This window comes from Prionailurus viverrinus, chromosome F1 (genome assembly GCF_022837055.1).
Source record: "Prionailurus viverrinus isolate Anna chromosome F1, UM_Priviv_1.0, whole genome shotgun sequence".
Lineage (NCBI taxonomy): Eukaryota > Metazoa > Chordata > Mammalia > Carnivora > Felidae > Prionailurus > Prionailurus viverrinus.
The window spans coordinates 52,800,664-52,828,335 of NC_062577.1; the positions used below are offsets into that span (position 1 = coordinate 52,800,664).

Sequence of the window (27,672 nt, forward strand, 5' to 3'; positions counted from 1 at the left end):
TGGTCATCTTCACTTCTGTCAAAAGATGGCTGCGGGAATCAGGAAGCAATGAGTCGAGGGCACGTGAGGTAAATATAAAACAGAAACGCAAACGGGCATAATTACTCGCGTTGGCCACTGTTCATTTTCCCCTACTTCTTTCTTTCTCCATTCCTCTTCATCTTTGTCACCCATTTCCTGTCCCATTTACCCGCTGCTTTTTTCTTTGACTGCCACAGAAAAGACAAAGTTGAGTTACTGGTACAATGCTCGATACTACACCAATGATTGCAAATATCAACTCACAATTCTATAGTATTTTACCTTCTGTACAAAGTATTTTTATAAAACGTTTTCAGAAAAAGTTTCTTAAAGCCATTGTAACACCAACATGTCAAAATGCATGACAGTAAATGTAAAGACCCACTTCCCCTAAGAGCATCCTCTGGACGTAACTCTGTTTACATTTTCTCAATGAGTAACATCTATGAGAAGCTATAAGAGGAGATAAATATCCAGGCAATAACCCCCCAAAAATGAAGAGCAGTAAAGGCACAGCACAGTTTTACTTTTAAAAAGGCAAGGTACTTAGTATTAAAGTTGGTTTAAAAAAATGTTGTAAAGCTCAAAAATAAATGCTTCCTATCAAGATATTGTGAAGCTAAAGACAATGGATTAAGGCCTGTGTTCTTGAAGATCAGAAGAAGGTGGCAGGTCTGTAAGCAAATCACAGCATAACTAGTCAGCAGGTCAGCAAACACATAACTTATTTAAGTAACTGACCTGGGTACTTATCAGTGCCTTACTCTCAACTACCACTTGAGTATAAAATATACTTCACTGCAATTAATAGGAGCACCTGACATTGCCGAATTTATACTACAACAGAAATAAAACTATGCCATTCCTTCTTAGGGATATCAAATATGGCTGAGCATGTTATAAAGGCTTTAAAAATTAGAATTTCTTGAATCCATAAACTTCTTTTGGGTAAAATGCAGTAAAACATGGGTAAAGACTACTAGCATCTCATAATTACTGCAAATATTAGATTACTCCCCTTTAACAGATGAATTAAACAGCAGATTAGGGACACATAAAAAGAGAGCTAGTTAACTGAAGGACAAGGCTGAAGAAATTACCTACAGTGAGCCACAGAAAGACAATGGAATGGAAACCAGGAGAAAAGGGTTAAGAGACACTGCGAATAAAATGAGAAAGTGCAATATCCATCTATCTGGAATTCTAGAAAGATAGAAGACTGATAATGAACAAGAGACAGTATTTAGATAAGGGCTGAATTTTTTTTAAGAGCTGCTAAAGACATCAATTACCAAATTAAAGGCAACAACAACAACAACAACAACAAAAAAACAGGGTAAAAAAATTCACATCTATACATCATGTTGTGAAACTAAAGAGTACCAAAAACAAAAACAAATCCGCCAGAAGCAGGGGGAAAACTACATTATCTGTCACTAATCTGAAAACAGATTTCTCAAAAGCAACAATGAATGCTGGAAGACAGTAACTGAATATCCTCCAAGGGTTGAGAAAACCTTTTAACCCAGAATTACATATGCAGAAAAACTGTTCTTTTACAAACAAGGGTGAAATGAATCTGGTTTCAGATTAAAAAGAACAAGTTTATCAGTTTTAGAACTTCACTAAAATACCTTCTAAGAACATATTCAAAGAAAAGTGAGTATCCTGTAAGGATAATATGAAATGTTCGATGAAATAGTAAGAAAAAATCTGGTAAATCTTGTAAATCTAAATAAATAACACTGTGTATTAATACTAATGTCTAATTCATAGGTAATAAAACTAAAAGACTGGAAAGTAAGAGGTTTAAGTTTGAAGGATGATCAAAATTAGTGTTCTAAGGTCTCTGTATTGTATTGTCTGAAGTTTGACATTATCCATGTACCTTAAATTTAACACACCAGAGTACTCAATAGTTGTTAAACTAGCCATGCATTTTTACAACTCTTTATCTTCAGTTCCGCTGAATTCAAGAACTAAAGTTAGAAGTGGATGACCTCTGTTTGTTCACGAAAGTAATACCTACAAACAAATCTATGTTGATCTTCACAAGAATCCATGTTTATTCATTCTATATTCCCACTAATGTACTGAATTCCTACAATATGTCAAGCACTCTTCTCTTGTTTCTAGAACAAAGGAAACAAGAGTCCTTGACCCCTGGAAGCTTACATTCTAGTTATTGGAGACACCAGATAAGAAAAAAAAAAAAAAAAAAAAAAAAAAAGACAATTTCAGATTATGGTGAGTGCTATAAAGAAAAGTGAGGGCATATGAGAGAAAGTAATTAAAAGATGGGGGGAGATAAGAGATCAAAGTAATTTTGCCCACGACTGTGTAAACACTGGCAACTCAAATGGAGTCCCTTCTAATTCCAAATTGCCTGGTCTTTCTACTATAAAATACTACCCTTCCTAGTGTTTGTGGAAAGACCTAGTTAGTCAGAGGTACAGCTCAAAAACTCTTTTTCATACCCTACTTAGTAGGAGTGATCATTCTCATTATTCTATTCTCAATAATGCAACTGGTTTATAGTTCTGTTGTGGCACTTACAACTTTTCTTAGCTGGACATTAGTTTATACATCCTAATAACTGTATATTCCTTAAGATTTGAGATATGTGGTATTCGTTATTCTATCTTAGCAAAGTACCCAGTACATAGTAAATCTTAGTATCTTTTTGTTCTTCAACTCAATGATGATTTTTATTTAAAATATCATCAAAATAAGTATTACTTATAAACTAAATCTTCAATTAAAGGTTCAAACATGCCTTAGAAGAGACAAGAATAAATAATGGAGTATCAAATCAAATTACCATTGTAATAACCTGATGGAGATGACTGTAAAGGTAAAAGAGTGATTGTTGCTAGTTATCTATTTTTTAATGTTTATTTTTGAGGGTGGGGAGAGGCAGACGGGGACAGAAGACACGAAGCAGGCTCTGTACTGACAGCAGAGAGCTTGATGCAGGGCTCAAACTCACGAACTGTGACATCATGACCCGAGCTGAAGTCAGATGCTCAACCAACGGAGCCACCCAGGTGCCCCAAGGATGATAGGAGTCGTAAAGGAATTTGAAGAAGATGGAAAATATAAGTCAATGAAGAAAAGAGTTACAGTCTCTGCTTAACTTAAGAGTCTTTTCAGCAGCACAGCTAACGACTCCATTGCAAAGGACAATTGAGAGCAGTTACTTAATTCTGATACATATATCAGAATTCGGGTATAAATACCCGAACAGTACTCAGTCCAATGACTGCCTAAGAAAATAACCAAATGTACTGATCTACCTACTGGGAAGCTACTTCAATGGGAGGGATTTTTTTTTTTTTTTTTAGCATATGGTTGTGTTTTCAAACATTATTATTATGACCATTAGGATGACCTAAAAGCCTAAAGGTTTTTTTTTTTTTTTCTTTTTAATGAAGCAGTTAACCTACTAAAACTTAACCGAACCATATGACATCACCCAATACGTGACATTCTCAGAAAAATCCCAATTTTTAACCCCTTAAAACAAAGAATAAAAAATAAAAAATTTTAACCCCTTAAAACAAACTAAGAATAAAACATAAAATGAAATAGCTAGTAAATCTTTAACTCAGTAATACCTTCTGTATAGTTCTTTATTCTTAGTATCACCATTCATAGAAAGCACTGTACATAACAACTGAAATAAGATTACAACCACTTACAATAATGGATTTTAAGACAGGTGACAGTCATAAACTAATGTCAGCTGACATCCCAAAAGAAAGCCTACCCCCCAGGGGAGAAGATTTAATGAAGACCACAAGTTAAACAAATATTCCACTATCAACATGTAAAACCAATGGTATATATTTTTAACACCACATAAATATATATAATCAAGTATGTGGCTAGTAACAGTTATGCAGGGCCATGTATTTACAGGAGTCAGGCCGAAAACAAGTTAAAAGGATATTTTTAAGACACTTTTGATGAAGGAGGAAAACTTAAGTGATTGTGAACAGGGCATTGTATCACAAAGAAGTAAGAAGTAAGCCTTCCAGGTTGGACCGATTGTTTCAAAATCTGAGAAGCAAAAATTGTGTGATCCTGTTTGGTGGTGTAAGTGATTTTTCTGATATGTGAAAGAATGTGAGCCCACATGTCACGTCAACCCATTAAAAATCTTCCAGAGGGCCTGACTGCCTTTGCTGAATTGTACAATCTCCAGGTGGCCAAGGGCCCGCCCTCCTGCCAGTTCGGTTTATCCTGTGTGCCTCCCTTTCTAGAGGTCCCATTCTAGAAGGCCTGACTGCCTGTGGCTGCCCACAGATGCCACGCTGCTTCGTGCCATAAGCCCTTGCTCCTGCTTTTCCTTTTATCTAGAGCGCCCGCCCCACTCTCTCCACGTAGATAACGCCTACCACTGTTGGAACATGGCTCTCGGGTTCTAGCCCTCCAGGGGTCATTCCCAGAGTTCAGTGAGATCCATTCACCGCAGCCAGTTCAGCTGGACAACTCTGATCTTTTAGTCCTAGGTGAGCACCACGTCTTTGCTGGCCTCCTAAACTGGGTGAGGTGCCCCTTACGTTGGGGTTCATTTGGCACCTCTTTCATACAACTCAGCCCATTATGTTGTAATTCTCTATATTTATTTCTGTAATTCCAGTTTAAGCTCTTCTAAGGGCAGGAGCAAAACTTACTCAGCTTTGTATACCGTATACTTAGCAATGTGTAGATATGTAGGTGCTACCTAGTAAACTGCAAGTTCACAAAGACAGGGATTTTTGTCTGTTTTAGCCTGCTGGTGACCAAACGCATAGAATGGTGCCTGGCACACAGTAACTGCCCAGTAAATATTTGGTAATTAATGTTCAAACAAATATTTCCTAAACGGAAATGAACTGGATGACTGAAAGACAGCCAGTTGTTCTACATTCTCTAAATGTCCCCAAACTTAAAAAAATTAACATATGCATAACATTGTAAGCCAGACAGTTATAAATATGTATACAGCTGGAGAGTTCTATATTTTTAAATAGGAAAATTTAGACAAGTGAAAACGTAGGGCAGAATCAGTTACTTTATAAAAATGAACAAACACTCTAAAAGAGAGTCTAAGAAAATATGGAAAGAACTTGAAGGGAAATTTTTTTAAATGAATTTGTGGCCGAAAACTTGCTAGGCAATGTTTTTTTTAGTTCTCAATTATTCCTCATAGAAGCAGCATCCTTTCCTTATTAGGCATTCTAGGGAAGTTAAATAAGGTCAAAAGATTTCACTTCTCTTTCTTGATGTAAGGATTGTACCGCTTAGATCATAAATGTCAAATTAACAAAGCTTTCGTTTACTTGTATTCAATTAATGTAATGCAGGTGAGTTTCTATTAATGAGTAAATACTACAGGTGAGCTTATGTCTGCCTTAGTTTTTGCAAAACAGCACATTGGTTTTTTTTGCAAAACAGCACATTGGAATATAATTTTCCTTTTTATCAAGGCTATTTGGCACCAGCTTTTCATACTGTAACTGCAGAGATGGTCATTTCATTGGTATATATGAGAAAAATACAAAGAGTACAGGCACATTAGCGTCCTTGGGACTTTGGGTTTTATTTTAGCATTGAACTAAGCCTATAATGCTTCTTTGAAAGACACAAGAATTAATTGTTCCTAAATCTAAGTTTTAAAAGTGGCTTCTAACACATTGGATAAGATACATTTAACTGTCTAAAGATGAGAAAATAAACAGCACATATTTCTCAGATCCCAGGGAAAAGAATCATTACATCTCAAGCACTAGGCTTTTCTTGAGCCAACTGTCAAGGATCAGAGGGAAAGGCAATTGAATGGAAAAGGCACTAGACTCACACAGCTCTATTCAGTCTGTCAGAGTTTGCCAATACAGGGGAGAGAGAGAAAATAACACACTTACAGTAAAGTACCCGAATTCTCAATTAACTATAATAGTGCTTCTGTGGTCAACACTACTTGAAAAAGAGGTAAGGCAAAACCGTGTGTTGCATATACACAGAAAAGTTTTCACTAGAGGACCAAAAAGAAACTATGGTCCATATATAATGACTTTATACTTCTTGCTTGCTGATCAGGAAAACAGATTAAAATGCAAACATCCCATTTCCTACATTATGCATTTGAATTTCACTTACCCACCTAAGTCATCTACTCACTCACTGACCCTCTCAAAGTTCATTAAGTACCCGCAACATACGAGGTTTTGTGGGAATGCAATACGGCTTTACTCAGCTTAGGCTTGGGCAGGGAAGGTGACGTGATGTACACAAGGAGGCAGCAGTATTTGGCCAGTAAATAGGTTAATTAATTAATTAATTGATTAATTAATTTTTATTTTTTGGCTATCAGAGTATCTTAAAATGTTTTGAACTTGAATATCGTTAGCTAGGAATGCTTTTTCTTGTTGCAGCTAAATCCCTAACACAAAGTTGCTTCATATATATGTGTGTGTGTGTGTGTGTGTGTGTGTGTGTGTATGAATGTATGTATGTATGTTTGTATGTATGTATTATCTGCCTGGTCCTGAAGGCATTTGATCTTTGGATTCCTGAAATAAATGAATAATAGTTCCTTTACAGTTCACAAAGTCCTATTACATACCTTACTTCATCTTAGCTTTTATAATCCCTATTTTAGGAGCTCAAAAAGTGCTTTCTCCAAGGTTATGCAGCCAGTAAATATGGATCTCAGAGAAGTTATTCTGATTTTTAATTCCATGTTTTTTGCTTGCACTAGACCAGAAGTGGCTAAAACACAGTTCTGTGAATAATGTGGTGATGGGAGTGAGGCCTTTGAATTAACAGGAGAGATGCCTTCTGGCAGGGAACTTTTCAGATAAGGTTGTAACTAAAGTGTATTTTGACGAATGGGCAAGATTTCCACAGACTGGCATGAAGTGTGATGTTCCAAATAGTAAAAATTGTTGGAGCAAACTGACAGAAGCTGGAAAGGTGAGTGGAAGACCTAATGGCAAAGACCTAGACAGGAAGAAAAGGAGCTTACGTTCTATTTGGTAAGCCATGGGGTGGCATTGAAAGATTTAAAGTTAGAAGTCAAATGGGCAGAAGGGTCACATGAGAATTTGAGGAGAGTTAATGACGGTGTGAAAGAAAGTAGAGAAGGAAAGGCTAAAGAAGAGACTATGTCAGTGGGCAAGAGACTGAACCAGAGAGAATTGGGGAAAATATGCAGATATCTCACTGACCTCCTTCCTTCAAAACTTTTATTTTGCTTGAAAGCAGTAAAAGTTTACTTGGAAATTCCTAAAACTGTAGCTTAAAAACATTCACAAAATTTCGGCCTCTGGATGGATTCACATTCAACTAGAAAGATTACGGAAAGGCAGGTGGGGCCGTGGAAAAGTCTACGGACCAGGAAACAGCAGGTTGGCCTGGGCTCTGCCTCTTCCTAGTTACGTCAGTTACTAGTCTTCCTAGAACCTTAACTTCCTCTTTGGAAAGGTGGGTAGAACAAATCCGTTGTCCTTGACAAAACTGAACACTACCATGCAAAAGTCACAACTGTGATATTATAGCTGCAGTTAAGTCTTCATAACTGACAGTAAAACACAACAATCTTAACAAGCAGTATGTCCACTCTGTATCTATCATTAATTAGCCAATGTTTGTAAAACCATCAGAAGAACACTCAAATCTGTTATTGGTGTTTAAAAGAAAGGCATAGCATTTCAATTTAATCTTTTTTTCTTTAAAGATCATGACTTGATTTACTTTCACATTTACTGTGGTGGGAAAATCAAATTAGGAAGCACACGTAAGTCAGAGATTACTTTTAAAGCTTTTATAGCTAGCTAAATTTATGAAAATTTGCCATTTGTTAATACAGAAATTAATTTGGTAAGTACAAATGAATAATATATTTTGTATTAGAGAATCCATGTATCAAAATAATTACTAAATTCACAGCTTTAAAAAAAAGGAACGCTATTTTTAGTTGGATAAGTCAGACTTGTAATTCATGTCTGATCTTTGCCTTAGAAAACATCTGTTTTTCTTCACTGTGTAGAAAGTCCAAGTAATGAATTCTATTTCCCCTACTCTGGCTATAAAAATCACCTTTTTATTTATTTATTTTTGTCAACGTTTATTTATTTTTGGGACAGAGAGAGACAGAGCATGAACGGGGGAGGGGCAGAGAGAGAGGGAGACACAGAATCGGAAGCAGGCTCCAGGCTCCGAGCCATCAGCCCAGAGCCCGACGTGGGGCTCGAACTCACGGACCGCGAGATTGTGACCTGGCTGAAGTCGGACGCTTAACCGACTGCGCCACCCAGGCGCCCCTAAAAATCACCTTTTTAAACCACTAATCATATGGCATCTTATCTATTAGCAATGACACAAATTTGCCAATGAGTTACAGGTTTAATTCGAATTAATGTCGCTTTCATTTCTAATAGTATGCATTCCAAAAATCTATTTCAGAATTTTAGTTGACATACTATAAAAAGTCCAGGCTTAACACCAAACCTCAGAATATATTAATTAAAAACACATTACTACTAAATTTGTGGGCAAGTAAACAGGTTCTTAGTTTCATTTAAAATTTTTACATAATTATAGTGGAGTTGGAGATGGGGAAAAAAAAAGGGGATACCACTCTGACTTCACTGTGAAATAAGTGGAGAAAGGTATAATATTAAAATGGCAGGAATCAGTGTTCACCATACAATATACGAAGAATTGAAATCTAACGGTAATATTAAGAGTATAAAGAATAAGAGATGATCATGTATTAGGTATTAAATTAAAAACCTAACAATGATTACATTCTAAACACATTGTATGTGAAAAATCCATGTGATTTCACGGCCAAAATATATTAAAAACGAATAATCTGAAATGTATATAAAGATTAAAAAGAGTATCTGGAAATTAATAAGGGGAAGACCTCCGTGTAAGAAACAGACTGCATACAGCTGATTATCTGTGCTTCATTTCAATGACACTTTTGAGTTATTGCTATCAAAAGAAAATAAAAGTTGACTCCTAATATTATCAATATCCAATTCTCATTCAAATGGGTATTTCCTCTTTTTTAAACTAAATACTTACATGAAATGATGGCACAACCCCATGTATTTCTCTGTTCTCTTTCTGATTCCAAAATGAGTCTATGGCGATGATCATCTAACAACCTCCTAAATGCTTGTTTTATGAATCTGGCCCTTACTCAAGAAGTTACATTGAAAAGTCTTTTAATCTCCTTCTGAAAAGAATTTACTGGATTGCATTTAAGTTCAAGTTCAAGGGTATTAAAATGTACAAAGGAGAGTGAAAAAGGTGCTAGGTTATAGATTTTAACTTCTTAACTAGAAAACTGACTCAAAATAGATTTTCTAATTTACAATGAATCAAAAGAGAAAACATTAGACCATAGCAAAAGTGGCACAAATGTATCAAAAACCAAATGAATAAACATTTGAGGAGATTTATTATTAGAAATTGCAATAAATTTTGGAAAGATGAATTGATTTTAGTTAAAAGGTATAACTGACAATTTATTGGGCGGGAAGATGCATTATTTTCCAATTGTTATCCATCTACAGTAAAACTGATTTGTGTCCTATTGTATTTTATGGAAAAGGAGAGTGCAACTTTCAGTGATTTAGATTAAATGTATTAATCATAACCAGGCACTGTGAACTATATATCTACTATTAAAGAAGATTTTTGACATTTAATTCTGTAGCAATATTTTGGCTCTGTACCACTCTTCCTAAATCCAATTCCTGCTACAGTTGGCAGATTTCTCCCTTTTAATTTTATGAGGCTTAAAGTAGCATTTAACCACCCATGCGGTAAATAATGCGGGATTAGAAATATTTAGTGTTTTGTTTCCCTTTCAAGAGTGGTAATCCATCAAATCCAAAAATGTTCTCTAAAATTTTTCTATATTTTTGGCAATCTCTAATATATGATATCATAAAAACTATAAAATTAAATAAAATGCATTACACAGCCAGAATAGATCTGCTTCTCTAAAGAACTGCCTTAACCTAAAGGAGCAGGTAGAAACCTCTTTGAACCAGAAACATGGAATCCTTCTTGAAACACAAAACAAAACAAAATAAAAAATATGGTTTAAAGCACGATAGCAAGATTAGAATCCTTTAATTTTATTCCCTCAGGAAACGAATCTTGAAGAGGGTGTGCAAATAATTTTGAAACAGCTTAACCATTTAATATCTAAAACAATACCGGAAAGCAATTAGCAAACACTTAGATGTGCTAGGTATTTGACTAAGTGTTCATAAAAGTGAAAACAAACTTTAAGTTTAGTACATCTATCATGTGATACATATTTACTCCCAACAAATGCATTTAATTATTTTTTAAAACCAACAAGTGAGGCACAAGACAAAATGAACTGATTAACCTATGGAAGTTAATATTCTAAGTATAATTTTGAATAGTCCCACAACATTTTTATATTTAACACATGAGCTTCAAAATAATTAAAAACTTCAATTAAAAAGTATATTCTGTTACTGAATCAAAATAATCAAATAGCCACCAGAAGTAAAACTGGCTTTAAAGAAAATCAAATCCCAATTCTTAAATTTTAATTTGTATGAAATGTTAATTTGGGTTATTAGCGAATCCAAATTATTACAACAATCACACTCTAACTGCATGTGGTGCTTTGAGATATATCAAAGTCATAAAGTAACCTGTCAAATGAGTAATTATCTATATTTAATCTATATATAAAACAAATGGCCCAGAAATGAGTAAAGTCTGTAATTCACTCAAGACACATTGATGCCGTATATTCATGGTAAGAACATCTAATTTCTTCATACATATTCATATCTTAATTCACTTTTAACAAAGTTTATGAATATGACTCTCGTGTAAACAGTGTATGCCCTTATAGTGTCTAAATGAAACCAAAGATTACCTATTAACAAGAAGATAATCTAGAAAGGAAATTGTGTGTGTGTGTGTGTGTGTGTGTGTGTGTGTGTTTGTGGAAAAGCCCCTTCTCACATATAAAGTGTCTGCTTCGCCCTTCTTGCCCTTCACAGGGCTACACTGTGGAGCTGGGAGTTTCATATTGGGAAGAACAGGAGGAGAGAACTCATCCAGTCAGCTAGACAGGCAGTACCCTGAGGAGCATTCCAGTGGAAAGAAAGGCATTGCAATTATAAACCTAAGACACAACATATCCAGTAATATGTTAATGATGTGTTAGTAATACATACAACACATGCAATAATTTGTTGAGGAAACAGGAGGACTCTTAAGATTTTGTTTGATCAAGGAAGAGTTAGATTACTTGGTAGTTCCTATAAACAGGCCATTCCAAGGGTTGGGCATGTACTAGTGTTTTACGAAGCTATATAAAGAAGTAGGTTAGGGAAAAGTTGTGACATTAATAAATATGAAAAAGGCTAATGCCAAATTTGTAGCATAATCACAATTATTCATTTCAATACAGTCAAAAACCATTTAAAAGGGTAAATTAAGAATTCAATGATAAAAATGATTGAATCTTTCCTCCAAACGAGGACTCAATCAAATTTAGAAGTTTACATTTACAAGTTGGTAAGAAAATTAAGTTTCAAGGCTCATGGTATCTGCTCATGGAGAACAGAATCACTGTAGCTCCAGTTAAAAATACAGAAAAGAGTATAACTTCTGAAAATTTTTGTTTGTAAAAGGATTGGAATTCAGACCCGGCTCTGATCATTCTTAATGAATCTAATGCTTTGAACATCGCTGCGAATCCATGAAAAGGGAATTACAATAACACTTATATCAAAAGGATGGGTGGAGACTGTAAAGGTCTTTACAAAATATCAAATGCTATGTATTTTTTAATATGTTTTAAAAATAATTATTTTATTTTATTTTATTTTATTTTATTTATTTTGTTTTGTTTATTTTTATTTTAGAGAGAAATGGAAAGTGGGGAGGGAGGCAGAGAGAATTTCAAGCAGGCTCCATGCTCAGTGCGGAGTCCAACGTGAGGCTCGATCCCATGACCCTGGGATCATGACCCGAGCAAAAATCAAGAGTCCAATGCTCAACTGACTGAGCCACCCAGGTGCCCCTCAAATGCTATTTAAATATTTACTGCTGTCACTAACCTTTCTGGGTATGAAGAAAACCTAACTGCTAGGTAACAGAAAATCTACCATCTAGTAAATTAGAGAAAGAAAAGATTTAAATGTCAGCAAAGACCTAGTTAAGTTAAATCAACAGGTTAAATCAGAGAACAGGAGAGAAAACATGTGAGTTAGAAGTAGAAGAGTTGATGGGAGGAATGGACAGCATATTCGCATGATGAAAACTATTACACTGAAGAAGAAAACATATATTTAACAAATTTAACTTAACCAACCAAACTCAGAATGATCTGCCCAATATATTCATTAAATTGACCAAACTACCTGAGTGTATTATTTCTAGGCCACTAGGCCTAGACATTTTTTTAGAAATTAAAAATTAAGTATAAATATATTTTTTACCTTTAAAGGGGAAGCTGTATATAGCCTGATGGTTAAGTCCTTGGGGAGCTGGTCACGGGGCCACTTTATATCCTGGTACTACCATTTACTAGCCATGACCTTAAACAACTCATTTAAGCCATTTGACCCTGTTTCCTGGTTTCTAAGATAGAAAGGAAAATAATATTTATCTCAGTAGGCTTTTTTTAAACATTAAATGAATTAACATTCATAAAGAGATTGAAACACCACCTGGCAAATAATAACTCAATAAGTGTTAGGCAATATAATAAATAGTAATAAAATATTTCTGCCCTTTAATGTTAGCTACATGAAAGCCATTATGAGAAATAAATTATTTAGTAATATACTATAATGAAATATACAAACAAATGAATGAAAACATAAGTATAATTTACAGTCTCTCTGACATGTTTTAAAAAAAATTTTTTTTTTCCAACGTTTATGTATTTTTGGGACAGAGAGAGACAGAGCATGAACGGGGGAGGGGCAGAGAGAGAGGGAGACACAGAATCGGAAACAGGCTCCAGGCTCTGAGCCATCAGCCCAGAGCCTGACGCGGGGCTCGAACTCCCGGACCGCGAGATCGTGACCTGGCTGAAGTCGGACGCCCAACCGACTGCGCCACCCAGGCGCCCCTTTGACATGTTTTTAAAGTGTAAACACCAAGGTGCAGAATAACATAAGCTATATTTCTCAGATGGGTATGGGAGGAACTGGGTGTAGGGCAAAGACTTTCCCATGGATATTTTTTGTCCTATTTAACTTTTATTACTTTTTTATAAAAATGAAAATTATAAGAAAAGGACACTAGGTGAGATTTCCCAGTAAACATTACCCACTGATCACATATTTATTTCGGCTCCCTCCCAGAGCCCCCCTAAAATGACATGAAAATAAAAAGGTAAAACTCCGTAAGATTCAGAAATTGAAGGTGCCTAAACAGGGAGTCTATTTAAAAAAAAAAAAAAAAAGTTGATCTCTGATCCCAATCCTCATTCACAGTCCTATCATTTTACTATTCCTACCCTATAGCACAGCAGAAGCTCAAAACTGATTATATGAAAATGCTAAACTAGACAAGGGCCCTATCTCTGGGCCACATGATCTACCTTTACTAGGTCAGGGAAATTCAGTGAAAGGCAGCACACTGAATACTCCCTGTCCTCTGTTTTGCAATCAGAATGTTGGCTAGTGGACCCAATAATATCCCATGCATCTCCCCCACATGCCTTGAGGCAGGAGATTACTCCTTAGGAGAGTATTTCAAAGGCAAATCCCTACTGAACAGCAACATTCGATTCCCCAACCAACGGGTGCACAAGTCCTGCATCTGCACACTAGGTACCCAATCAGCTACTAGTGCTTTGTCAAATGAAATCCTTGCTGCCATCACATCATGAACTACATAAGAGGACAAATTAAAAACCATGAAGAATCCAGACACTAATACTGAAAGGAAAGCATGTTATTTAAGGTTGCACTGGCTACATAACTAGTGGTGGAAAATTCCCTAAAAAAACAAAGGGTGATAACCAGTAATCTCTATCAACATTCTCAAAATTATTAAGCACATCCTATAGCCTGGGTTGGATTCCTGTCTTGGGTGCTACGTGTACTTGGGGATATAATACAAACATAAGCAGAAGAATAACAGAGTAAAATAGAAAGGTTACCCATTAATGAATAAAAGCATGGCAGAGACAGAAGGGACAATGCCATTTCAGAAGATGGAATGATCTCTCAAATGTGAGAAGTTGGAGAAGGTTTTGAAGAAAAGGTGTAGAATTAGAACTGTTCCTTGAAGGATATGACTCTAACAGTAAGGAGACTGGTGTGCTGCTGTGAACAAAGATATAGAATGAATGAACATGGCTGAAGAGGAGAAACCTGAAGGAGGTGTGGGGGGCATTTGAGAATGTCAGACCATCTGGAAAGGAGTGAAGTGTTGTATATAGGTCACAGGTGAGCACTGAAGGTAGAAAGGAATAAGCCTGGGTTTTATGATTAAGGCAGTGAAAACTTTTTTTGGCTGGGGCATAGCCATGTTTTAAAAATGTTTCCTTGGAGTTACATGTGATATGGATGAGAGGGAGGAAAACAGGGAGAGAGAGAGACCAAGGACAAGCCTAATGTGTTATCAAAATGTAAGATGATAAGTAACTACCCTAGGGCACTGACAGATGAAATTGGAAAGAAGGGACTAACAGGACAGGTAAAGAAATACGATACAAACATGTCTAGATGTGGAAAGAGTGAAGGACTACACAGAGAACACATAAACTAATATTTAAATTGAAGAATGAAAAACCACTTAGGATCAGTGCTTCCCTTAACAAATGTTAGGGCTCCCTTCTCTCTGTTTCTTTCCCAGTTAATTTTTATTAACCAAACTGTAAGGTACTTGAGGACAAAGATGTATCTTACTCATTTTGTATTCCTGGCCCTTCCCACAACAAAGACATCATAAGACTTCATTACATGTGTGTACAACTGAACCAAGAAATCTGTGGCTGAAAAAATATAGGCAAGACATCAAGTTTCTGAGTCAAATGTAACACATAATTATTTATTCTTCCAACAAATGGTATAAATACTCCTATAAAATATTTTTGCGGATCAAAAAATTAGAAAAGCCTAACGAAAACACATGTAAATGAAATAGAATGGGATAAAACCGAAATAGTAACTTTTTACTTTTTAAAGATGTAGATTTTAAAGAAGTATTTCTAGACTACATACTTCAAAATCTATACAGATCTGACGGACCTCAAAAAAATCAAGTGTATGCTATTCAATATGACCACAATTATATTGCAACCTAAAGATACACACAGCTGTAGTGCAGACCTACATCCACCTGGAATGCTATATGGTGAACTGTCTATAATCAATGATCATATTTAAATATGAAGTTCTACGAGAAGGATGCTATATTGCTAGTGGCTCAAGTTATCACCGTTTTTGTATCCAAAGAGATCTTTAAACTTCTACTTTATTCTCCCAGGAAGCACTGGTCAATTTTAGACAACTGCTATTTAACAACAAAAATTTTACAGGTGTTATTGGCTTAAAATATTCACAAATACCTGTTGACATGTGTCTCTGGTTTATCAGGATCCCCTTACCTGGATGACAGGCAACAAATATCTGGTTGGCATTTGCTAACTATAGTACAGGGAACCCCTTTTATTTATATGACTTCTTTGTGAATTCTCAGTTGTTCAAATTGACCTTCAGTCAGAGGATTTGCAGGCGACTTCAGTATAGAAAGCGTTTGTTAAATATTATTTGGAAGTGTTCTACCCATCACTGATTTTGAACTTTTCTGATATTAGATATCTGACATATATCTGAAGGCAAATTAGAAAACTGAGTTTTATAGACCATCGGAATAATTCTATCAGCAACATAAAAGGCAGAAAACCAAAGTTAAACCTTTGAAGAAAGTGAAATGTTTGCAACATTTGTTTCTCCGATTTTGATTAAGAAAGAAAAAAAGAAAGAAAGAAAGAAAGAAAGAAAGAAAGAAAGAAAGAAAGAAAAAGGAAGGAAACTAATGGGGACTCTGGCAATGTCACCACCATTTTAAACAACAAGGAGAAGGGGTATTGAGCCTCCATCTGTGGAGTCAAATGGTTACCAATCAGCAGTCTTAATTTCTAAAGAAAACATTTTAGAACATATTTCAAAGGTTTCTCGGGATATAAAACAGTTAATTTTTAAATGATAAACATAATCCTTATAAGAAGTTATTTTCTAAAAACCTCAAATGTTTGCTTTTAAGGAGATTAAAAAAACGAAAACAAAAACAAAATCCAATCTTTAAACAGCCATTTCTTACCAACAACGTGATAACCTAAGAACTTATACACGAATACCAAAATGAAAAAATTTTAAAGAAAGCATGGCAGTTCACGCATTTTTCAAAGTGGAATAGAAAGACTGGCCACACTGCCCAATATTTAAGTAGCCACAGAGCAGAACTACTATACTATGATTTTAAATTTCAAAACAGACATTATGATTAAGTCCAAAGAAGAAAATGGAACACCATATAAATATCTGACACCTGCAACCTTTCTTTTAATTAAAAAAATTCTCAAAAGCATCAATAGTAATATCATTCTTTGTCAGCAAAAATGACATTCTTTTGCCACCTGTAGGTCTGTCTCCCTACAGTGAGATTTAAGAGCTGTGATCCACATGGTCAGGAACTGGAAGACTATCTAGGGTCTACCCCAATGGTTTGAGCAGTGCACACCCTTGTATCTTTCCCCAGTTGTTCTAAGAGTGAAGAGAAGAAAGCACTATATTAGCTGAGGCTGAAAATTATCCAGCCTGCAAGTATTATCTCCAATCACCTTCATGTCCTGTAACTGTGTCACATCACCCTGTTTAATCTTCTCCATGGCCATTTTTATTTACTTACTCACCCTCCTCCCCCAACCAAGTTTATTTTTACTCATTAAAATATAAGCTCCTGGAACCCCGTCTGCCTTGCTCACTACATTAACCCTCAAGACCTAGAACAGAATCTAGCACAGGGTACAGACTCAATAAATAGTTTTTGAATGAATGGATACTACTCAAGTCAATCAGATTGAGTCCAATAAAATATCAGGATTCAGTCTACTGTGGATCCCACCTACTGAGGGAACAGGGACAGAACTCACATCTCTCATATAGTCTTATAACTACCCAATGTACCCTCTCTTTTGCTGTCCATGTGATCTCTCAAGACAAATCTGATTACCTTAACTGCCCGCCCCCCAGAGATTACATCAGCTCACATACATTCCCATGGACCACAGAGTCTAAAAACGATCTAACTCCTGCCTACCTTGCCAACCAAACCCTGTCTATCTTATACTCCTGCACACAACCATCCCTAAAATATATTTCAGCAACACTGGATTCAGTCTTGAATATTCCATGATTGTTTTAAACTTAAGCCTTGCCCATCCATGTCTTTGTCTGCCAATTCCATCCTCAGTGAGTTAGTAAGCTAACTCAACACCTGAAGTCCCAGCTGACAAGTCTACCCCAGAACTTTGCCAAGTTCCAATAAAAAGGGGGAGGAAAGGAGCAAGAGAAATACAGAGGATATCATCATGCTTGAGGTAGAAATGGGACAGCTCCTAGGCACATTGTACAGGCTTAGAGAGATAATGAGGAACCATGGAGGACAAGCACAGAAAACAGCAGAAACAGCAAGAAAGGAGACCAGAAATGGATGATGTTAAACATCAAGAAGAAGGTACTATATACTACCTGAGAAACAAAGAGGATTGGAATGGGGGATTTGGTTCCAGTGATTAATCCGATGGAAGCAGTAAAAACATTTTAATTCTCATTTTTATTATGGCACACAACTTGATTATGCTTGTTCTTCAAGATAGCAAAGAATGCTGCAGATATTTCAAAACAACTCACACTTCCAATAGCACTTGGTAACCAGGAATAAAGCTTATCTTCTGAAGAGAATTTATTTATATTTATTAGCAACATGACAACAGAGTGAAGAAACTTCCAGTTTTCATTAACTTTTGGTTAGCAAAGGAAAAACAGATTTTAAAAGGCTTAAGTTGTAAGTGTTAACAGGATTAAATGAGTTGAGCTATATAAATGTAACTTAGGAAAGTCTCTGGCATATAGTAAGCATCACTGTAAGTGTTAGCTATCATCACTGCTATTCTCGCCGCTAGGTTCCAGATTTCTGAAGCATCACCAACACAAAGGACAATATATGAAACCAGGCCAATTCCAGTAGTACGTAATAAGCAAAGCAAGGACAAATATTTTAAATATGTAGATAAAAAGTATAGGTGGCCAAATTTAGCAGCATCAAAATGCCAAGACTGAACATGTTCATGCATTTTTTCCTAAAGGATTTTAAAGGCTAAATATGGAGAACAGAATAAGCATTTACATACTTGTTGAATGAATATATGAATACATTACTATATATCTGTACTATTAAAAATGTATGTACCTATTCCACTTTTAATAAAATATAAGGCAATAAGACTAAATATCAATATTAATATTGATATTACTTTTAGTGGAACAGAAAGAAAATTATTAGATTCAAATTTTCAAATATCAATTATAGGTATTAAATTTATACATAAAGTGTAAAGTGAATAATGACATCAAAATAGAGAGTTTTACATCAAACAAGAGACACTATTAAAATGTCTTTTGTTGAAGAAATATTACAGTTCTAGTAAGCAGTACTTTTGTATGATATAAAATCCACTTTATCTCAAAATAAGTTCTAAGAAAAAAGTATCAATTTCCAGCATAAAATCTGGAACTCAAGCTGACTTTGAGATGAGATAAAAACTAAATTATTAACATACACAGTAATAGATTAGAATATATATATTATGTATTTAGAATATTTAAAAAATCTAAATATATATTCTTTATGGATTCTGCAAAGTATCCCAAAATGCTTTAAGAATACAAACAAATATCAATTCACCGAGACTACAATTAAGCACTTAGTCACTGAATTCCACTAAAAAATACTGGATAACTAGTTAGCACGTAGTCAAATTACAGTTGGGAGCACACACCACATGTATTTTTAAACATCATTTTAGATATGTTTTCTATTACAAAATTTCTTAGACTAGTCTAAGAGAAAAGTTTATGTAGTTCCCGTATTTAAAGCAAATCCATTTAAAATGGCCCTTCTGTTGTAAAAGGCTATAAATCAGACTACATATTTCTACTCCAGTATCGTAAGGAACAATAAAAGGTTGAGCAAGTCATACAGAGTAAATCATTATAGCATCATCATCATTATCAATAAGCCACTCATGAAATCTGGTCTGGTCTTCTATGATATACTTCACAGAAAGAGAAATATATACAATCCTTTCTCTTATACAACGGACTGACTTAAGATTCTAAACAGATATAAATTATTTTCAGGGCTATTTCATTGTTGGAAATAAACAGTATGCTTACTTGTACAGCATGACAATTGAGTTGAAAGGTTCGTGTTCACATTTTGTTCAGATATTTAACTTGAGAAACATGTATGAATAAAAAGTCCATTAAATCAGCTTCATTTTCTTTGACAGAATAACCACCCCCACCATCACCACTATACTTGTTCTCATTCCAACTATACCAAAAAACAAAACAAAACAAAACACCTGGACTAAAATGATGATTAAACTTTTAAATAGAACGCTATAACCTTTAGGTAGAATTCCTTATGTAATATTTACGCTGGACTTCAGGTACCACAATTAAACGGAGCCATTTATTTCTTGATCTTTCAACAGATCACTCAATTTGAATGCTAACTTAGATAAATGTAACAACTGGTCTAAGACCATCAGTTTAAAAACTTTTTTTCAAAAATCTCTCACCTACAGAAAACAGTGATTAATTAGGATGCTTAAGGGTAGAATATCTTGGCTATCAGAAATGTTCCGCTTAAGTCAGGTTAATTGGATTCACTTTGTAAGTACTATATCCCCAAACAGACTCTCTGAGGGATCATTATTCTGAGGATGATTTACTCTGAATTGTACTTGATGCAAAAATTCTGGAAATATGGGAGATTCACACTGAATCTCCTGGATAACGGTCCCAGAATATTCCTCAGAATTAATTATCATTTGCTTAATTCTCCAAAAAGAGGTAAATATTAGAGGCTGGTTAGCTAGGCTCCAAAAAAAACCCCAGTGCTTTATTCTAACCGGAGAGCAATAGTTAATTCCTTTCCACATTAAATTCTCAGAACCGTGACTGCATTCACACATCACGTATATGGGCAAAATTATTTTTTTAAACCAGGTAACCAAAACCTCCTAAATAGGAGAGGTTTTTTTGCAAATGAATGGCTTAATGATCAGAGGTTAGGGGGAAGTGTTTAGAACAGTTTTTTAGTCCACAATCAGGCTTTGAGATTTAATGCGATAGCTGTCAATCTAAAACTCATTTGAAATTATTCTTCGCAGTCATATTAAAGACAAAGCCTGGCTCAAATATAAATGAAGTATAAAAGAAACATAAAAGGCTGCCATATAAAGCACTTTAAATATTAGCTGTAAAGGCATATCATATATAAAATGTGAAAAGTTTAAAAGTCTAAAATTCTGCATTTGACCCATAATACAAATGTTCTCTAAATCATGAGATTCTATATTTAATATGCCTAACATAACAGTTACTATCATTTATTTAGTATATACTATGTGACTAAAATGGCGCTGGCCCAATTATGTACACATAATCTCATTTAATCCTGACAACACTTCTGCAAAGTAAATATTATCATCTGTTTAACAGAAAGAGGAAATGACATTCAATTTGTAATTACAAGTAAAAAGAAGAACCAGAGTGGGGATTCACAAAGTTCAGACTTCTAAACCTATGAATTTTCCATGATTACCCCATCACCCAGCTCAATAAAACTAGATAGAGTCGATCCTCATTACTATTTGCAGGTTCCACATTTTCAAGTTTGCCTACTCACTAACATTTGTCTGTAACCCCCAATTATTTTTTTAAGATATTATTTTTAATCTCTCACCTAACGTGGGGCTCAAACTTACAACCCTGAGATGGAGAGTCGCATGCCCCTCGGAATGATCCCACTCCCAAATCAATTCTTGTACCACTCACATGGACATTCAGGGGCAGTGAAAAATCTGTCACCTGGCACACATGTGCTTTCCCCACCGAGGTCACGTAAGACGACAGTGTGCATTCCTATTTCAGCTCTAATACTGTAAACAAGCGTCCTTTCTGTGGCTTATTTAGTGCCACGTGTTTCACAGTTTTGTGCTTTTTGTTGGAAATTCACGGTTTGCAATGAACCCCACACACAGTGAAGTGCTGACTAGGGTTTCTAAGCACAAGAAGGCCATGCTGGGCCTTAAGGGGAAATATGTGTGGTAGATAGGCTTTGTGCAGGTATAGGTTAGAGTGCTGCTGGTCGGAGTTCAATATTAATGAGTCAACAATATATATTAAGTAAGGTGTTTTTAGACAGAAAGATACATAAAACAAGGTTGTGTACTGATCAACTGATAAAAATGTCATGACTGGAGGCTCAAAGGAACTTAACCTGGTATTTCCCTTAGGAGCAATGGTTCAGTATTTGCTAATCAGCGTTCAGGGCAACTTTAGAACATAATTATGGTGAATAATTAAAAGTCCAACTGAAAACTTTCCATTAATATTTCAGTAAAAGATTCTTCTGTCATGTCCTTCAAAGATCATCATTATAGCTGTGCAATCATTACTCATCTGCATAAGAGAAAGAAACCTTTTGTTGCCATTCTGTTTAATGGGTTGCAGCTACGTGTTTGACTTTGCTCAGAAAACTGACCTCTTACAACCAATCTGGCTTTGCAGTGTGAAAGTCTAAGGAATTAAATTTCAGTGTGAAAGTCTAAGGAATTAAATTTCATTTCTTATTACTGGATGTCATTGGTACTGTTTAAATATGACTGCTTTGTGAGATTATGATTTTTAAAATGTGATGGTTACATACAATACAGACAGTATGAGCAGCAACAACAACACTTTGCAGAGGGATTTAAAAATATCAGCACAAACTGGAACTCTTACCTTTCTTGCCCAAGTCAGATATTTTATTGAAAAAAAAAAAATTACAGTACTTAAAAATCCAAACAAGGACAATTCAGGATTGAAAGAAAGAAAACCTGAAGGAGCCCATTGTCTTCAGTAAAATTTGAATACAAAAAAATGTAGACCAGGAAAACAGTTTATGGCCTAATGCACTAGGTTCCATGATAAACACACATATATAGTATATCTCCATCAAGTGAAACTTAATCACCTTTTTACAATTTAGAGAGGGAAGGCAGCTTTTACTATGGTTAAGCCATGTATCATCAATACCATGAAGCTAACCTATCAGATGTAATAGCTTCTATAAAATACCACAGTGAGATTGCAATAAGCCTAGAAAATGGGCTACAAATCCCAGCTATGCTCAAGCAAGCAGTGAACCAAAAATAAAAATAGGTAAAACTGAACCAAGAACTAGATAGCATTCATCTAGATTCATGATTGGTAAGGCAAAGTTCATAGGCCAAGGTTTTAAAGTGACTTATTCAGATCTAAAAGACAGTCATTATACAAAATAAAATAAAAGCATTTACGTAATTCAGAAAAGAAATCATGAATTTTTACTCCAAAGGACACAGCACAAGGAAGCTTACTTACAATGACCAAATACCACATTATTGTACCTCTAAAATATCACTTTAAATATGCAAAGGTAAAGATACTCAAAGTTGCACTTTATCATATTTAATCTCCCCAGTTTAGACAAGCAATCTAAAAGATGTCACACATTCCTGCTTAATACATTTTCCGGAATCTTTCAGATTATAATACTTTCAGGTAAAAGAAATGTCAACTTTAAGTTTCTTTTCCAATCATCATATTTAAGTTAGCCATGAAATGCTGAATTAACAATTAATCCATACAATAATATAAAAATACATGTATTAAATCACAGTTTTAATCAATTGGAACTTAATAAAAATATTAAACATTTTAATGTATCATTTTGAAGAATTCAAATGGCCTGAACGTTGTATAGTGTCTAAATTATACCATCAATAGAAATGTTACATTTTTCCCCCTGCTTGTGAAAACGAGCTCATGCAAGTATTTGACACTCACGCTGACACAGAAGATCTGCCATTCTAAAGGTGCGCACGCAGCTCTCACTTTAAACATGACAACATGATTCGGAGGCATACAGTATTAGCTGAAACACCAGCTTTCACATGATTTCCATAAGCTCTGAGCCAAAACGATAATTTTGAGTGGTTTCAGGTATTAGACAAAGCAGATATTTTAAAAAAGTAATAGTAAATGAATGAACTAGCACAGGCTAGTTATCACTGTAGTTAGCTTAAAACTAGGATGATTTTTTTTTTTTTTGTGGTACAATGAACACTATACTGTAAAATACAATGGGTTTGCAATACAGAGCAGATTATTCAAGTAGAAAGCAAACTGAACAAAACAGAAATTCTAGTAAAGGTGATCAACCTTACCTACTACTCATCTTAGCCCTTGTTAAAATACCCTGAGTAAAATGCAAATATTTTAAATAATGCTGGTTATATAAGACTTCTCTAAAAATGAACCATAAATGTCAATGCATCATGTTTATTTACAACAGTCAGAGATGTAAGAATTCGTTTTTAACCAGTCACAATAGAAACATTAAGGAATACTTATGTGAGATCTGGAAGTTTTCAATTTTCTAGCTTTTGTTAGCATTTTGGCAAAGCAAGTAATACATAAATGGATTCAATGTAAAAAAAAATCATAAAAGAGAAAAATATATAAAATTTACAGTAGTTTCAACCCACCCTGGGCCAACCTACATCCCTAGAAAGCCTCCCCAAGCAGGTTCACTTCTGACTAAAGGAAGAATACCAGTCCTCCAGCAAAAACAGCCCCATCTTTTCATCAAAGAGGCTCTCACTTCAATGATACTCCTCCAGGGGAAGAGGACAGGAGCCAGGTTCCCTCGAATGTCATTCCCCAGATGTTCAAAACGTAACTAATTTATTAGCATTAGAAGATTTGGTTTATAGGGGAATCTCACTGGTCCAGTTTGTAGCCTACAAAAAAATGGATTATTTTTAAGTATAACATTAGAAAATGAATAAAGGATGAGGATGTGGCTTTTTATTCCATAGAAATGGATACATTTCCAAACATGACAACTAAACAGAAAAGCATGCCTACCATTGAAGTTGTGGTCCCTCCTGATTTTTTAATGTTCTTGGAAGGCAGTCCATGAAGGCGACTGAGTCTAGCTTGGAAACCTGGAAAATCAAAGCACTCAATTTAGAAGATCCTACGATCATTATTCCCATCAATACAGAATTCAGAATAAGTTGGAAGCGGGAAACGTCTTCAACAGTAGTGGGGGAAATGCAAAACACACTTAAAAGATCTGAAGCAATGCCTAGTAGAGTTCTAATGAGGTTAGCACACAACTACTGATTATTTGAGAACTAGGGCATTATTCAGGGCTTTTCTTTCCTCCTAATTCACCTTTCTAGTATTTCAACATTTTCACAATGGTCCTAGCAAGAGAGCAAGTCAACGTTCCTAATAATTCAAATGCATGATAAACGTAGTAGCTGAACTACTATTCAACATGTTCCTTTACAGCATCTTGTGCTAGACTCTTTCATCTCCCTTTTAGCCTAATCTCTCTTAATGAGCGTGTGTGTGTGTGTGTGTGTGTGTGTGTGTGTGTGTGTGTATGTATACATATATGTGTATATACACACACATATATATATATGTAAAAGCCCACAATATCTAGCAGTCAGGAAGCACCACTGACCTCTTCTTCCCGGATGTGACATAAGAGGGAAAGAACCAGTTAAGATACTTTCAAAGACAGGATCTGGTAAATTTTTGTCTAGCTCGGTAGGATCTTCCTTTTCCCACCAGGGCACGACCCCAGTGATGCCACATGCTCCACCTGATTCCTTCTCATAAAACCAGTCACTCTGCTCATCGTCACCTGTGCAAAAACAAGAAATCCCCCAAAGCTTCAGTTTTATTATCCAAATACACAGGGTTATCAGATTTAGGTTTCTAAAAAATACAAGACAGAAATTATATCTGAATTTCAGAGAAATGATTTTTAATATAAAGTACTTGCATAAAATTTTAGTATGTCTAAATACTGCATGGAACATACTTATACTAAAAAAATTATTTGTGATCTATCTAAAAATCAAATATAACTGGGGATCCTGTATTTTATCTGGCAATCATATACACGATCTATACACAAAACTTTTGATTCTACACCACAGCTATAGTGTTTTTTAACACTATAACAAGAACTTCCATCAACAAAAACATAAGCTGCTATGTTTTAGAACCAATTTAAATATGTGAAAAACAATAATACTGGTTAATTCTATGGCAAAAACTGTACAGAAATCCATTTAAGTTACTACCCTTTTCAAATTAAAGAAAAACAAGCCTTAATCTCCTGCCGGGAATTAAAAGTATAAAACTGTAGAACCCGTTCTCTGCAGCTGATAATGGTATATAATTAGCTTAATTTCATGATTTGTATGGAGTGTAAAAGGGGAAACAATCGTGAACAGATGTGACTAAATGAAATTAATCTGATTAAGTTCATTAAGAAATAGTTGTGAAAAAGTTGATTTTAAATGAAAAGTGACAGTACCACAGCATTTAGGAAGAAAGTGTGCTGGATTACTATAAGCAAGGTATTTTTAAAACAGAAAACTATCCATACTAAGTTTGACTTTTGGGAGCATCCATGAGTGTAAGTAACCATGGAGAAATGATCCATTTAAAATTCAGTTCAAAATGTACCCTTGATGTGAATCAACAGTATTTTGTTTTTAAAACAGGAATAATAGACATGTAAGTAGAAAGAACTACAGAAGGCAGATGGCTTTTAAAAGTAGGTGACAAACAGCATTTTGAACATGATCCCAGATTCATTCAAGTCTTCGTGTTTCTTAGAAAAACTGCTAATTCTGGTTTTTAAGAGGGTCATCACAAATGCCATAAAGTTTTTTCCTTTACAGAAAGAGATTTCTGATTTCCAAAATCTCTTACTACAAATATTTTTAAAAGCAAACTAGAAAAAACCCAAAGCTTCAACTGAAAATGACTCTATGGAAAAACAGCCACACTTCAAATTACGAGGGCGTGAAAATTTTAAAGCATTTGGAAAGCCAAAGCCACCAGTTTATTTCAACAGAGAATTTAATAAAAATTAATTTAAAAAAAGCCACATTTCAAAGCGCATAAATATTAGTACTTTTACTGAGAACTATAAATTAAAATTTCCCAGAGCAGGTATAAATACAAGAAAAAAAAAAGGGAGTCACTTGAAACTGATTACCCAAGATCTTAATTCCAATTGAGACAACATTATAATAGAAAAATGAGGTTATTTTATTTTGATGTGATGTACAACTTTGTTCTATTTAATAGGGAAATCCAGTAGCTAAAGATGAAGAGCTTGAGTGCTGAAGTCAGACAGACCAATCAGAATTGGAATGTTTTGTAACTGGGAAGTTACCTCAACTTTATTAGACTGCGTTTCATCATCCGCCCAAAAAAAGAATCTCACAGGGTTTTCTTAAGAATAATAGAAGAGCAGAAGAGCCTGCGTGGTTCAGCTGGTTATGTGCCGACTTTGGCTCATGTCATAATCTCATGGCTCTTGTGAGTTCAAGTCTTGCACTGAGCTCTGTGCTGATAGCTCAGAGTCTGGAGCCTGCTTTGGATTCTGTCCCCCTCTCCCTTTGCCCCTCGGCCACTCACTTTCTGTCTCTGTCACTCAAAAATGAATGTTAAATTTTTTTTTTTTAAAAAGAATAAGAGCCTAAAGTAAATCGAATGAAAAACAGCACTTAGAAATGTAAAATATAAAAAGCTCATAATAAATGCTAGCACATTATTCTAAACCATTCAAAGCTTTTCCAAGATTGATGGACTTGTCCAAAGTTATTTTTTAAAGAAGTTTTTGATTTCATTTCATTGCCAAATTCAACATTTGTAACTCTGGGTAGGCACATGTATTTAAATGAGAGTTTAGGTATATTATCAAGGCAGTTAAGCTCACTCTGAGTCCCGAAGTTCTAACATATTTCAGCAAAGTCTCTTAACTTTAAAAAGTCTATGGTCTCTAAAACGGTATGTGCCTATTTATCTGGAATATATATGATTTATAAGTAAGAAAAAAATTAATGATAATTTATTTTATTCCTATTGTCAAGAGGAAGAAAAGACTAAGAAACGAATGTGTAGGCAGCTATTATTTTGTTCTTTTTTTGTGTGTCATTAGACTATAATTTAAAACAATAAATTTTGGTTTGGTCCCTTAGAACTTATTACTGCTTTGCTCTAAAGAGTCTCAAGAAAGGAAGTATTTGTGGTAAGTATTCGTAGATATTCCTTTTGCCCCCTTATTGTCCTATTTTCTTCCCAAATGGGTAGTTTCAAAATAATGCCATGTTGAAGTGTGAAAAGCTTCAGGAAACTTTGAAGATGTGAAAGATCTAAGTTGTAAGACATTACTGTTTAACAGTTTACAATACTGAGTTCATGA

General features: G+C 34.9%; 1 protein-coding gene across 4 annotated transcripts in view; it reads right to left on the minus strand.

Annotated features, from left to right (window-relative positions):
- GPATCH2 (G-patch domain containing 2) overlaps positions 1 to 27,672 on the minus strand; it is a 174,213-nt gene that overhangs the window by 130,070 nt on the left and 16,471 nt on the right. For 3 of the 4 annotated variants that reach the window (XM_047840305.1, XM_047840307.1, XM_047840306.1), the window contains exons 4-5: positions 24,907 to 25,089; positions 24,297 to 24,376 (exon numbers count right to left, since the gene is read on the minus strand). In XM_047840305.1, the coding sequence (XP_047696261.1) occupies positions 24,297 to 24,376; positions 24,907 to 25,089 (263 nt within the window). Of the gene's footprint in view, positions 1 to 22,128; positions 24,170 to 24,296; positions 24,377 to 24,906; positions 25,090 to 27,672 lie in introns of those variants that run through there. The other variant, XM_047840308.1, reaches the window with a different exon arrangement.